Here is a 14062-nt window from a genome sequence, read left to right as displayed (position 1 = left end):
TCCGCCTCCTTGAATAATAGAAACCTCCCTTTATCCGACAAAAAAAAATGTTGTGGGGCTTACTTTTTCTCTGCATTTCCTCGTATGAATAGTTTGCCGGTTTTTCTGGACTCCTCTATTCTCGGGCGATTGCGGGAACTCCTTTTTTTTTGGCAGACACGTCGTACGTAAGTAAAACAGTTTCCTTTTCTCGCTCTCCACCGTGGCCGTTAGATACAGATCAGATGGATAGCAGATCGTTCGGATCTGATGACAAAATCCGGATGTTCGGAAAATAGAAATTTCGTTTTTTAAAACAATGAAGGACAGTAAGTGGACGGGCCCGATCTAGTTGGGCCTTGCGGAACCTACCCAAACAACCCAAAAGCCCTTGCCCCGAATCTCTTCCACGTTCTCCCTTCGGCGACCACGTTTTCCCCTTCCAACCGAAACCTTCCTGTCAATGGCCGCCTCCCCTTCCAAGGGCGTTAGGGTTTAACTCCAGCTTCTCCCCGATCTCTATCACCGCCCTCTCCTCGATCTGGTACCGCAGTACCTGGTAGCCTCATGGGGTACCTGCAGGAGGCCAGGGAGAATCACGTCAAGAAGAAGGTAGAGGAAGGTGAGTCAAACGCCCACGCTTCTGGTTCTTCGCGATTTGGAATGCTGAGAAATGCAAAGCTCGTCCTAGTTCTCTAGCAGATGTGAAATTTGCCAGTGCGTGAACTCCGCTGGCGTTTCCTTTTGAAATCGCTACGCAATCTGTAGCGGTAGTTGGCTGGTTGCAGTTTCACCGAACTAGGGAGGGAGGCTCTGGCTATCAATCTTATTTAAGGGAGGCGTTGTTATGCGTAGTGGTAGTGGTAGTTGGCTGCGTGAAGTGGTCTGCAGAAAGCTGAATTGATGTTACTAGCGCATGTTATTTATGCATTTATGAATTTTCGGAACCCTGTTCTGGTAGAATCTGCTAGTGGTTCACCGCAATTAGGAATTTTGAGTATGTTTTAAAGTGTCATTTAAAGGTTCTCGTTCTGAAAGAGCTACTTTTGCCCGTTTTGTTTCGCTTTTCAGCTTTGCGCAGCAAAATGAAACAAAAGGCCCTCAAGGAATGTGATGTGCTGTGTTCAAAATATGCCGAATGTGCTCGAGGAAGAACTTTCTCTGTGGTTTGGACATGCCGCAAGCAAGCCAAAGAGTTGAATAGCTGTCTTCATCAGTTGTAAGTGATAATTATATGTCTGTTATAAACATTTGTTTTTGGACAAATCTTGCAGTTATATCTTGGTTCTTGTTTAAGACTCATTTGTTAAGGTAGAGTCTCACTCGTGCAAATAGAAGATTTCAGCTTTAAAGACCCCGACATTGGTCCGTAAGAATCGAAACAATGTGCTTGTAGATTAATCCCAGAAATTAATAAGCTGGCCTTTATTCATTACTCAGCATAAGAACAATGTTGATAAGTCTGATAAATTAGTTCATGCCTGTGAGTTTCTCATGATTCTAACAGCTCATATACTACGCAGACGCAGAATTTTCCATTACTGACAAAACTATGTCTCCTTTTATATGCAAGTCCTTCATATAATGTAGTTCTGGTAATCAATTTCAGTTTAGAAGCTGTCTTGTTACAGCTGTTGCTGTTATTGACAAACTTGTCTTTGACACCAGCACCAGGTTCATCTGGAATTTTATAGAGCCAAGTTCGCTGTAAGTTTTGATTTGTAGTCTGAAGTTCTGACCCTGCCATGAGATTGCACCAGTTTTTGAGAACGGCGCCTGAATAGTGTAAAAACGTTGTACAAGATCAAAGAATATGATCTACTTGTCACCAGATGGTAGTTTTCCATTTGCAAAACCTAGTGCTGAAGCATGTTTGCTGATCAGTGGCTCAGTGCATTTGTCGGAATCTTGAGAAGTGTATTTATGCTATTAGTTCTGTCCACGTTGTGCCACTTTCTAAGTGACAATCATGACTGAAACCAGTTATGGGCTGAGCCAGAGAATTTGGTTCCACCTGATTGGAAGGTGCTTACCATTACTTTTTGCCTCTATCTTCGAAGTGGCATGTTGCATTGTCTGAGTAGACTAACATTGGCATGGCAGATACCTCTTTCATGTAATTCACCATGCACTTTTGTATGTTGGCAGCACCAATGATGCAATACTTGAAGATATGAAGAAGGCTTACATGGCCGAGCAAGAGAGCAAGGAGAAGAACCAATAATCTTTATGCACGGGCAAATGGAAAGTCATGGCTCTCCATGCCTCTATGTACACTGCTGCTTTTGGAATTTGGAGTTGCTTACTGGTTATCTTAGTTGATTGATGCTGAATTCCTAGAGATCTTTTGTGAACATTTGGGTTTGTCCAGATGCATAACCTGGTATGATCTCAAGAAATCCATGTAGTATTTTTGTTGACTTGCAAGTTGTGCCTCATAGCGTTATCCCCCAATAATTGATTTAGCTGGCCAAAGTTTTCACTTTTCAGTTTCACCTCCGGAAGGTAATTAAGTACTGAATCATTCACGGAAAAAATACATTTTCAAGCTTTCGGCTAAAAAAACTGGCGACTTCTCTATTCTTTTTTAGCCCAAAGCTTGAAAACATAATGCCAGAAAGTTTCCTTGGGTTTCTGTTGAATATGCAATATACTGTGCCTTCTGGATGCACTCGGTTGTTCAGTGTTTTTCTTTTTTCCTTTTGACAAAGCTGACCCTCTTTTGAATGTTCAAAAACGACCCTAGTCTGAAACTTCAACCAAATATAGCTCTTTTGCTCAACGTGACCCATTCCAGCGCTAAACTTGGCTAGGTCAGCAACATGCATCTTGGTTTAGAGAAAAACTCTGCATATCGCGAACAATGACGATTTGGGTTCAAGTCCAAGGGACCTTGTAACTGACCTATTTTCCATTCTAGCGGTAGCTTTGGTGCTGAGCTCTCAAACTGAGCGTCACAGTCAGTAAGCTTTGATCCACGAATCGTTTGCAAAGTTGCTAAGTTTTTCTTCCCACCAAGATGTTGCTTGGTGCTGATTCAGAAGTTGAGCGTCAGAATGGGTGGTGCAAAGTAGTCAAATTTTCTTTACCTTTTGCAGTAGGATCATCTTTAACTAAACTTTTAGAAAATGGTTAATGTTGTCATTTTCACCCGAATAGATTACATAAAGATGTAGAGAGTGACATCATGTTCCCTGATGGTTGATGTATATTGTTTGGCTTGTTATAACATCTGGAAAATTGCTGGATAAACACACAGTAAAGAAAAGTCTAAACAATCAGTTTATAGGATTCGTAGCAAAGAGGTCCTGTCTCAGAAATACTCCCTCCATTCCTACGAATTTCATAAAGTCTTTTTAGAGATTTCAATAAATGTTACATATGGATGTCTATTATTTTAGAATATAGATTCCATTTTGCACTGTATGTAGTCTTCATTGGAATCTCTACAAAGACTTATATTGTACAGTATTTAGGAATGGAGGGGTAATAGTCATTATCTCGTCAACTGTGCAGTGCCAAATTTGTGTAAAGCATCCGAACTTCCGAAGATCCATTTTGTGGGAAGTGTCGATATCTTGTGTTTCGGTTTCGTGTGAGTTGAAAAACGCTTGACTGCTTGTCACTCCCACATGATCACGACGGAAAGAGCGTTTTCAGCTGCTGGGTGTGGTTTGCCAACCATGCGCAGTACAGCCAGGCTGCCGCGGCGACAGCGGCCGCCGAGAGCACGGCGACGGCACCAAAACGCGAGACGTCCCTGGCGGCCACCGCCACCGCCATCATCCCGAGCTCCGCGAGGCTGGCGACAGCGATCTCCGTCGCCCCGATCAGCTTCGCCTTCCCCATGGGGCTCCCGGTCTGCACCACCTGCAGCCCGATCACGCTGTACGCCATGTGCCCCAGCCTCGACACCACCTGCGAGCGCCCAAACCCCTTTAGGCCATTAGTGCACAAAAATTTCGATCAAAGCACACGTCGCAGTTCTCGCGGCGGAAATGCTCTCGTCGCACGGACTTACGATCAGACCGAGGAAGGCGAAGAGGGCGCCGCACCGTGGGATGGATCCGGTGAGGTAGACCAGGACGGCGGTGCCAAGGAGCGCGCTCTGACCGAGCAACCCGGCCGCTCCGGCCTTGAGGATGCCGAGCTCCTTGACAAGGCTCGGCGTCATGAACGTCGCGAGGATCCCCATCAGCGCCGACGAGCCGCCGAACGCGCCCAGGACCAACGGGCTCACGCCTGCCAACAACGCAGAACAAGCAACAGCGTGAGCTCGGTGATCTCTGGAACATCAGCATGCATGGCCAAGCAGTAGTGGTGCAGACGCACGCACCGTGATGGATCAGGAACGTGGTCATCAGAGCGCCGGGGGCGAGGGCGACGTTGAAGCAGACGAGCACGAAGGCGAGGCTCGCCGGGAGGACCGGCTGGCTGATGTACTCTCTCCACCCGCGTCTGATGGTGGCCACAGCATCTTTCACTGTGAACATGACACGAAAGTTTACTGCGTCTTCTAGCAGGCTTCTAGCTGAATGCATCTGTCTGTCTCACCTATCCTCTGGATGTCGAAAGTAGAAGCAGCATGTAGGCCTCCTCTATCTTCACAGTGATCGAAGATGCCGTCGGCCAGTTGGTTCATCGTGCCTCCAAGAAAAATCTTCAAAAGCATTTAAGCAATTTTACGAACGAAACAGTAAATGCTTCACTGCATTGCGATTCTTGAGACGAGGAGAAAGATGGTGCTGGTGCTAGCATCGTACATGAACAGGCAGAGCAGAGAGCGATATGAGGCAGGAGAGCTTGATGCAGGTCAGCGGGTCGTTCTTGGAGAGCAGGAACGCGAAGACTGACGCGCCCGCCGTCTGCGCATCAAAACCATACACTGATCCTACCATATACTACTACTGATTACGCAATGTAGAATGCAGAGATGAAGCGGTTGCAGATGCCAGACCTCGCAGATCAGATCGACTCTGCTGAGCGTAGCATTCGCCTGCGCCAGCGCGATCCGCCTGCCTTCCCCTGCGAGCTTCAGTCACACATTCAAACGGTCTCCACATGAGAAAACATTCCCCAAACTCACAAGGTTTAGATGCGCGAGCTAGCATTCCCCCATACATACAAGCTCACCTGTACGACGAAATCACGCTCGGCGATGATGCCGAGCGAAACGCGGGAGAGACTGTCGACGGCAGTGGACGCCACCAGCACGGCGAACCATGGCCGCAGGAGAAGCTCCGGCGCCGCCGATGCCCTGGGGATGGTGAAGGCGTACGTGATCATTGCCGCCGACACCAAATGTGCCGCGGTCTGACACGTTGAGGACACGCGGGTGACCAGAAAGATAAGAATTTCAGCAGCAGAGAAGCATGAGCACTAAAAATTCTCGAAAATTGTTCAGAGAATCACCTGGATTACAGTCAGAGAGCAATACGTGGGAATCAGAGGGAGCGAGCTCACGAGGTTCCCGACCAATGGACCTGCGACGAACACCACGAGCTGCGCATTGGATTCAGGCACTTAAGTCAGGAGCTAATGTGAGCAGGGGAGCTTGATCAGAGCAGGCACCTTGGTGAAGAACCCCAGAAGCGCGACCGGGAGGAGGCTCTGATGCAGCGTGGCGACCGCCGCAGGCCAGGTGAAATTCCAGAGGTGCTCGGTCGCGTTCCCGGCGAGGCATGCCCCGTACAGAGCTGTGGCCGGTAATACAGTAGTAGACACATATCAAGAACCGTTGCTTTGCTTGCTTGTGGTAATCCACATTATGAGTACTACCATTTTTCTACCTTTCATGGCGGCTGGGTAAGCAGGGGTTGATTCCAACTGACCCTCGGCGCCATTTCCCTTGCGCGGAGCCTGTAATTTCATGTCAAGAATTCAAGATTATGGTAAACCAGTCGGCGGCAAACGGTGAGCTCTGTGAAGAGGAAGAAATGAGAAGAGTTTTGATGGAAGAGTGGCGGCGATCACCGGCACAGTGGTGAGGCGAGAGGATGGCGCGGGCTCATCCTTGAGTGAGGTCAGCTCGGTTCGTCGGACATCGGACGAGGACGGATTCACAAAGGGAGGGCCACCATCTTCGTATCCCACGGCGGAGGCGCCCTCGCCGCTGTACTCTGCCAGGCTCGTACCGGAGCTCGCGCCGGCGTGGCAGCTTCCGGCGAACTGGCTACGGCTATTTGGCCTCAAACTGCCAAATGCGCCACAGTCAGCAGCATGGCTGTACCTGTACGAAGGCCTCTATTGCCTCTATTGTATTCTGATGAAAGCAGGCCTGAAGAAAGTACAGGAGGAGCACGCGGGAGCAGGGTGTACTACCTCCGTGGCGGCGTGGCTCGGCAGCCCGGGTTCCGAGTGAAGGCTGCTGGTGCCGGTTTGCGGCGCGAAGTGGAGGAGGAGGATGAAGGCGAGAGAATCTTGGGCATGGAGATGGAGGCAGGCATGGCCGCCCCGCGTCGTCGTCCACGGCAGGCGCCGGGGGCGAGGGGCGCGCGGGAGTTGAAACGGATAAGGTGGCTGCTCGGGCCGTGTGGGGATATGCCCGCGCAAGGGTTTTGGGCCTCATGATGGGCTAAGCTTCGTCTTATTAGGAGGAAAACCCTATTCGCCGCTCTGTGCGAAGCGGTGTTGGGTTTCACACAGAGCGGGAACGGGAGGGGGCTGGCAGGCTGCACCGTCCCGGTTTTGGGAACGTTCCAGTCGGTTTTTTCTGTTTTAGAAAACTTTAGAAGGTTCCCTTAGCCGTTTTTTTTCTTCCTTTTTTTAGTTTCTGTTTCAAAAATTGTTCTGGATTCTTTAAAAAAAATCGATTTTCAAAAAAATGTTCTTGATTATATAAAAAGTTATGTACTTTTTAAAAATTGTTCTTGGTTTAAATTTTTGTTTTTAAGATTCAATTTTATCTTGATTCCAATATTTGTTTTTAAGATTCAAAAAATGTTCGTGCTTCCAACATTTGTTCGCGCTTTTAAATTTGTTCGGATTTTTTTTTTCAAAATTTTGTTCCCAAGACTAAAAAAATGTATGTGCTTTACAAAAATTGTTCGCGCTTGTAAATTTCTTTAGAATTTTCAAAATTGTTCTCAGTTTTAAATTTTGTTCTCAGGATTAAAAAAACGTTCGTGTTTTAAAAAATTGTTCGCGCTTTCAAATTTGTGCTGTGGTGGCGTGGCTCAGCAGCCCGGGTTCCGAATGATGACTGCTTGTGCCGGTTTGCGCCGCGAAGTGGAGAAGGAGGATGAAGGCGAGAGAATCTTGGGCATGGAGATGGAGGCAGGCATGGCCGCCCCTCGTCGTCGTCCACGGCACACGCCGAGGGCGAGGGGCGCGCGGGAGTTGAAACGGATAAGGTGGCTGCTCAGGCCGTGGCGGGATATGCGTGGGCAAGGGTTTTGGGCCTCATGATGGGCTAAGGTTTTTGGCGGCCCGTAAAGATATCATGTCGCTGATCCCGTTCTATTGTTTGTGTTTCCTTGAAGGGCACAGATCTGCGTCGGTAGACCGGCGTAAGCATTGGGCCGGTTGTGTCCAGACCCCCCGATGCAGCGGACAACATCGTTAGATCTGGACGCCTCACTCAAACAAGCCGTTGTAGCAAAAAATCGTTGATGGTAGCAAAAACAAGTTGTGGTTGTAGCAAATTTCGGCCACAGATGCAGCAAAAACATGGTTGTAGCAAAATATCAACGTGATTGTAGCGAAATAACGACGCTGATGGTGCATGATAGCAAAACAAAATATGGGTTGAAGCAAAAAAGCGAACGTCGTTGTAGCAAGAAATCAACACCGGCGATGCGTTGTAACAAAAACCCGACGTGGTTGTAGCAAAACGAGATGCAGATTGTAGCGTCACAAACGGTGCTAGTAGTAGGGAAGTGCTGGTCGGAGCAGCGTCGTCGTCCTCAAATTGTCGACGTGGGTGGTGGTGCGTTGTAGCAAAATGAAGTGTCGATTGAAGCAAAAGCTAGCATGGTTGTAGCAAAAAATCGACGCCGGCTATGTCTTGTAGCAGATCGAGACGTCAGTTCCAACAAATTGCAATGCCGGTTGTAGCAAAAGCTAACATCGTTGCAGCAAAAAACAACACGGTTGTAGCAAAAATGGTTGCTTGTTTGAGTAAAAAATACCAATGCAGCAAAATACATAACAACGCCGTTCGTCCTTGTCGGGGGGATAACCCCGGGGTAGGCTTAGCAAGCCTGCTCCTTCATTTCCTGTCCAAAGGGAATGATCAAGTATAGTTTCCCAAGGCCCAAGTCTTCTGGCCGGTTAGGCAGCCCCTGCCGGCTGGAGGACAAGGCGGCCAACTCTCTGGCTGGCCAGGCAGCCATTGCCGGTTAGAGGCGAAACGACTGCCTCTTCCTGACCGGCTTGGCCAAGCCAGCCAGCTAGGAACGAGGCGGCCGTGCCCAAGCCGGCTAGCCGAGCGGGCTAGCCGGCCAGGGATCTCAAGCCACATCAGATCGTAGGTCATGACGAGACCCTACGATAAAAGGTGGCTACGCGTCAGCAAAGGTACTAGATCGGAGTGCCCGGCAGGTACGAGCGTCGGCGGCCACGCCGCTGACCTACCCCGGCTCTGATCCATCACCCAGCATAGTGTCGGACCGTCAAACTCCCACTCCATTACTCCACTCGACATGAGGAACAGTAGAGGCGGTCGTACTATCTGCCCATGACGAATCTCACTAGACGATGCTTGACGTACAACGCGTGCTCGACATCAACCTTACGCGAGAGCTTCATTGGCCAGCCTATGGGTCCCACCGCCAGACGAGGCCATGTAGCCGGCGGGCCCCTCAAGCGACAAGAAAAGACCCTCGTGGGCCCCCTAGCCAGCCGGCGAGGCTGCCAGCCGGGTCCCACTCTTGTACCCTTTATCCATATTGTAGGCCAGTGGGATCGTCTATAAAACCCCCCGGTCACCCTCCATGCAGAGGGTCGATCGAACAACACTTCACTCCCACCAACCGCATAGAGAGAGGCAGAGACGAGCCGATTGCTCCCCTCTTCGTCCTCAACACATCTCCAAGAGCAACCTTGTAATCCATCCATATACATCATACACTTCGGCAGGACTAGGGGTCTTATCTCTATGGAGAGCCCTGAACCTGGATACATCGTGCGTTCCATGCTTGTACCAACCTCGTTCCCAGCGTCCTCCGTTGTCCCTTCGGTTCTCACCGACTTTAGCCTACCTATGGCATATGTTGTGAGTATTCACCGACATTTGGCGTCCACCGTGGGGCCGATCGCGGCATCGGCTGGCTTTACGCGCTGGGCGGGGCCCCGCACCTACACCACCGGATGCTTCGCGTCTCGATTGATCTACATGCCCGTGGAGCCCGCTTTCAATGAGGCAACACCGATGATGATTGACGTCCCCGTCCGCCATGCGGATTCAGATGAAGATTCTGATGACGAGCCGCCTCCTACCATCGTCGTCGCTGCTATGGAGAACCTCAGCGTTCTCTTTAGCGACCTACGTCTCAACGATAGCCCTCGCTACTTCGGCGAGGACTTAGACGTTGAGGCGCTATGCGCCAGCTTCAACAGGCTCTCTATCGCTGAGATGCCTGCACATGACGTGTACCCCAGCAACGTACTTGTCTTCGACGGCCCTCCGCCGTCGTTGGGGTTCTTCACCCTGTACCATGTCGGCGTCGTCTCTAACGCCATGGAGGTGATGGTTATCGGCGCTGGCACCAGCACGGCTCATGGCAAGGCGTCAACAGACGCTGGTGAGCCTGCTGCTGTCACCGCTGATACCCTTCAGGACGCTCTTGCCGGCCTGAAGACACCCATCGCTGCTTCCGCAAACCCTAACGACGCCCGAGCCTCACTCGAGGAGGCTCGCAAGCATATCTTGGAGGAGGGCATTGCCGTTGCCTCGGCAAAGCGTCGGATGGAGGCCACGCAGCGCGAGTATGACTCCGCATACGGCCTCACTTCGATTTCCGAGGCTCCTAGCCGGCTTGGATCGGTCCGCGGCCGTGGCTGGTTCATTGCCGAGATACTAGGCGGCAACCAGCCCGTCTACGAGACTCCGGCGGCCAACTTGCGGGCGGCGCAGGCGGACATGGGAGAAATGTCAAGCCTGGAGGGCGAGGAGCGCGCCTTCCAGGAGAAGTGGGTCAAGGATCTTCTTGACGCCGCCAACGAACAATAGACGCGGCTTGACCCCACTCAGGCCCAGTCAGAGCTCCGGGACCCAACCCCGGAGCGTGCCGCAACCCTAGCGGTCACCACCACGCGGAGGGATCTTCCTCGCATCGCACCTCCGGCCGGAGGGGCGAGGGAAGTCAAGACCGGCTCTCCCAGCGCGAGAGCGAGCACACTTCGAGCAGGCGTCGCGGAGGCGACGAGAGCAATTCGGCATGTCAGGTTCCTCGCCCGGGGAGGACCCATGTCTCTGGTTCGCGAGGTGCCTCTCCAGTCACTGCTCTGATCGGCGCTCGCGTTCCCTAGGGTGACCAGGACGCCCGCAGGCGTCTCATCACCGTGGCCCAGTCCGCCCTCCTGGAGGAGGACGGCCCCATCGGTCCGGCCTGCTTCGGCCCCCGGATCCGAGGGGAGGCATTCCCCGGAGGCTTCACCTTGCCTCGGGACAAGACCAAGGACAATGGCACTGCCAAGCCAGAGGACTGGCTGATCGACTACACCACTTCCGTCGGCATTGCCAGAGGCAATAAGCGCGTAGCAGTCCGCTACGTGCCACTCATGTTGGCCGGCTCGGCTCGGACTTGGCTTAACAGCCTTCCCGCCGGCAGCGTCAACTCCTGGGTGGACTTCGAGGAGCCGTTCGTCCGCAACTTCACTGGCACCTACAAGCACCCTGGCCGGCCTCGCGAGCTGGCCATGTGCGTCCGGAGGCCCGACGAACCCCTTCGCGACTACGTCACTCGGTGGACGGAGCTTCGCAACTCCTATGAGGGGGTGCATGAGGTACATGCCATCGAGTACTTCATCGACGGTTGCCGAGATGGCACCCTCCTCAAGCACAAGCTCATGTGCTCTGAGCCCACTCTCTGGCGGTGCTCATGGCCAAGGCGAACAAGTACGCCGCGGCCGACTCGGCGATGCACGTCAAGGTGACCGCCTAGGACAAGGTTGTCCCCATGCCGGCTGGAGACGGTCGAGGCCGCCAGAACAACAACAAGCGCAAGGCGGATCAGATGGATTCGCGCTCCAACAACAAGTTGGTAGCCAGCATGGAGGGCGAGACGTCGGCTCCTCAAGATGGCCCCCAACGGAAGCGTCCCAACAGGGGCAACGCAAACTGGCTGCCCAAGCAGACCTTCGAGCAACTGCTTCACGCCCCTTGCAAGATACATTCTGGGGCACAGCCGTCTACCCACACCCTTCGGCAGTGCAGCTTCACACGCCGGCTGTCGCAAGGGGATGGCCTGCCGGTTTCCCCAGGTGCGCAGGCTGCGCCTCATGCACCGGCTCCACCGCCGCCGCCTCGCGACGATGACCGCCTCCACGACGACTACCCCCATCAAGACGGAGCATTCGTCATCTTCACCGGCGAAGGCAACGACAAGCATAGCCTGTGCCAGAGACGACGCGAGGTGAATGCCACGGCTCCCCCGGTTCCTGAGTACATGCATTGGTCCGACCGGCCAATCACATGGAGCCGGGTAGACCATCCTGCGGTGATGCCCAACCCGGGCTCATACGCGCTTGTCCTCGACCGCACCTTTGCCTCCAAGTGGCTCACTTGCCGGTTCTCCCGCGTGCTGGTCGACGGCGGCAGCAGCATCAACATCCTCTACCTCGACACTCTCCTCAAGCTCGGGCTCAAGGAGACGGACGTCCTGCCGACGAGCACTGTCTTCCACGGCATCGTGCCTGGGCAGTCCTGCTCGCCTATCGGCAAAATCCAGCTGGACGTCCTCTTCGGCGACAAGGCTCACTTTCGCCGAGAGTCCATATGATTCGAGGTAGTGGACCTCAGCAATCCGTATCACGCGCTGCTGGGCAGACCGACTCTGGCCAAATTCATGGCTATTCCGCACTACGCCTACCTGAAGATGAAGATGCCGGGTCCAAAGGGCATCATCACCATTGCTGGCGACTACAAGAAGTCCCTCGAGTGCGCCCAAGATAGCAGCCGCCTCGCCGACGCCCTGGTGATCGCTGAGGAGAAGCGGCAGATCGACCGGCTCGTGGCCCAGGCTACCGAGCAGCCGGCGATTCCTTCTCCTCCGTCCTAGTCGGCCTGCGAGGGCTCCTTCAAGCCGGCCAAAGAGACCAAGCAGGTGCCACTCGACCCTACTAACCCCAAGCAATGCGTCACCATCGGGGCCGGCCTCAGCCCCAAATAGGAAGGCGAGCTCATCGACTTCCTCCGTGAGAATCGGGACATCTTCGCATGGTCCCCCAAGGACATGCCGGGTGTTCTGAGGAAGTACGCCGAGCACAAACTTCACGTGCGAATGGATGCAAAGCCGGTAAAACAACCTTTGCGTCGCTTCGTCGAGGGGAAGCGGCGCATAATTGGAGAAGAGATTACCCGAATCCTTGCAGCCGACTTCATCATGGAGGTTTTCCACCCGGACTGGTTAGCTAATCCAGTCCTGGTGCTGATAAAGAACAACACCTGGCGAATGTGTATCGACTACACTAGCCTGAATAAGGCCTGTCCGGAAGACCCTTCCGCGTTGCCTAGGATAGATCAAGTGATCGACTCCACTGCAGGCTGGAAGTTGTTGTCATTTCTGGATGCTTATTCAGGCTACCATCAAATCAAGCTGGATCCAGCTGATCGCCTGAAGACCTCCTTCATCATGCCCTTCGGGGCCTACTGCTACACCACCATGATGTTCGGTCTGAAGAACGCTGGTGCGACGTTCCAACACTGCATGCAGCAGTGCCTACTGCCACAGATCGGCAGAAACATCCACGCTTGTGTGGATGACATCGTCGTCAAGACGAAGCAGCACTTCAGCCTCCTCGACGATCTGCGGGAGACATTCGCCAACCTGCGCGAGTACAAGATCCGGCTCAACCCGGAGAAGTGCGTCTTTGGGGTTCCAGGCGGCAAACTCTTGAGGTTCTTCGTGTCCGCTCGTGGCATCGAGGCGAACCCCGAGAAGATCGGCACCATCGAGCGAATGGTGCGGCCAACTCGGATCTTAGACGTTCAGGAGTTCGCCGGCTGCCTGGCGTTCCTTAGCCAGTTTGTCAGCCGGCTTGGCGAGAAGGCCCTTCCACTCTACCACCTCATGAAGAAGACGATGAAATTCGAGTGGAACGACCAGGCGGACGAAGCCTTCACTACTGGAATCCAGTAATTTGCCATCAGCCAGTTCTTTACCGTCTGCTGGCTGATGGCAAAGAAGATCTTTGCCGTCAGCTAACCTAAAGCGGACGGTAAAGGGCTCATTGATGGTAAACAGAATGATTGCCATCGGCCAGGGCTTTGCCGTCTGCCTGCGGACGGCAAAGAGACCTAGGGCAGACGACAAAGAGGGCAGATGGGTCCCACTAGACCTTGGGCCTGGCCAGGTCCAATGGACGGGCTCTTTGCTGTCCGCCTGGCCTTTGCCATCCGCCGAGAGGCCCTTTGCCGTCCGGGGGCAGACGGCAAAGCTGACGTCCCTATAACGGCCGTCTCCCCCTAGCCCCTCGCTCCACTACCCCACTCCCCACTCTGTCTCTCTCTCTCCACCGTCGTGCGCGCCTCCCTCCTGCACCACCGGCGGCCGGCCACCCCTGCGCCGCCCCGTGCGCCGCCCCTCCCCTCACCTGCCCCGGCACCGCCCACTCCCCTCACCGGCTCCCCGCGCCACCCCCTCCCCTCACCTGCCCCGGCGCCGCCCCCTCCCCTCATCGGCTCCCTGCGCAGGCCCCTCCCCTCACCGGTTCCCGGCGACGCCCCTCCCCTCACCGGCCGTCCCCAACTTCGCTGAGTGCCTCTGGTACCCTATTTTTTCAGTTTTTTTTTTAAATTAGATAGTTAGTTTATTAGGTTACTACTAGTTTAGGTTAATTCGGTTAGTGCAAGATGAGAAGAAAATGAAGAAGAAGAGGAGGAGGAGAAGAAGAAAAGAAGAAGAAGAAGAAGAAGAAGAAG

General features: G+C 53.2%; 2 protein-coding genes across 3 annotated transcripts; one reads left to right on the top strand and one right to left on the bottom strand.

The window, feature by feature from the left end:
• The first annotated feature begins 386 nt into the window (after nt 1-386).
• Nucleotides 387-2399, top strand: LOC123446683 (uncharacterized protein DDB_G0275933). Its single transcript, XM_045123243.1, has 3 exons — nt 387-601; nt 1051-1198; nt 2128-2399. The coding sequence occupies exons 1-3, from the start codon at nt 547-549 to the stop codon at nt 2201-2203; spliced, it is 279 nt and encodes a 92-aa protein (XP_044979178.1). The 5' UTR covers nt 387-546; the 3' UTR covers nt 2204-2399.
• An 891-nt stretch (nt 2400-3290) lies between these two features.
• Nucleotides 3291-6485, bottom strand: LOC123449108 (solute carrier family 40 member 3, chloroplastic-like). 2 transcript variants are annotated; one of them, XM_045126196.1, is made up of 12 exons: nt 6301-6485; nt 5953-6208; nt 5769-5838; nt 5551-5675; nt 5392-5481; nt 5113-5292; nt 4937-5011; nt 4743-4844; nt 4534-4639; nt 4316-4462; nt 4001-4221; nt 3291-3897 (listed from the first exon to the last, which is right to left on the bottom strand). In XM_045126196.1, the coding sequence occupies exons 1-12, from the start codon at nt 6423-6425 to the stop codon at nt 3616-3618; spliced, it is 1779 nt and encodes a 592-aa protein (XP_044982131.1). In that variant the 5' UTR covers nt 6426-6485; the 3' UTR covers nt 3291-3615. The 2 variants fall into 2 exon arrangements, with proteins under 2 accessions (XP_044982131.1, XP_044982132.1); XM_045126197.1 differs by having other exon boundaries at nt 5953-6172; nt 6301-6474.
• Nucleotides 6486-14062: the final 7577 nt, after the last annotated feature.

This window comes from Hordeum vulgare, chromosome 4H (assembly GCF_904849725.1).
Source record: "Hordeum vulgare subsp. vulgare chromosome 4H, MorexV3_pseudomolecules_assembly, whole genome shotgun sequence".
In the NCBI taxonomy this organism is placed as follows: domain Eukaryota; kingdom Viridiplantae; phylum Streptophyta; class Magnoliopsida; order Poales; family Poaceae; genus Hordeum; species Hordeum vulgare.
Note: the sequence above shows the minus strand (reverse complement) of the source record. Positions and strands in the feature narration are given on the sequence as shown.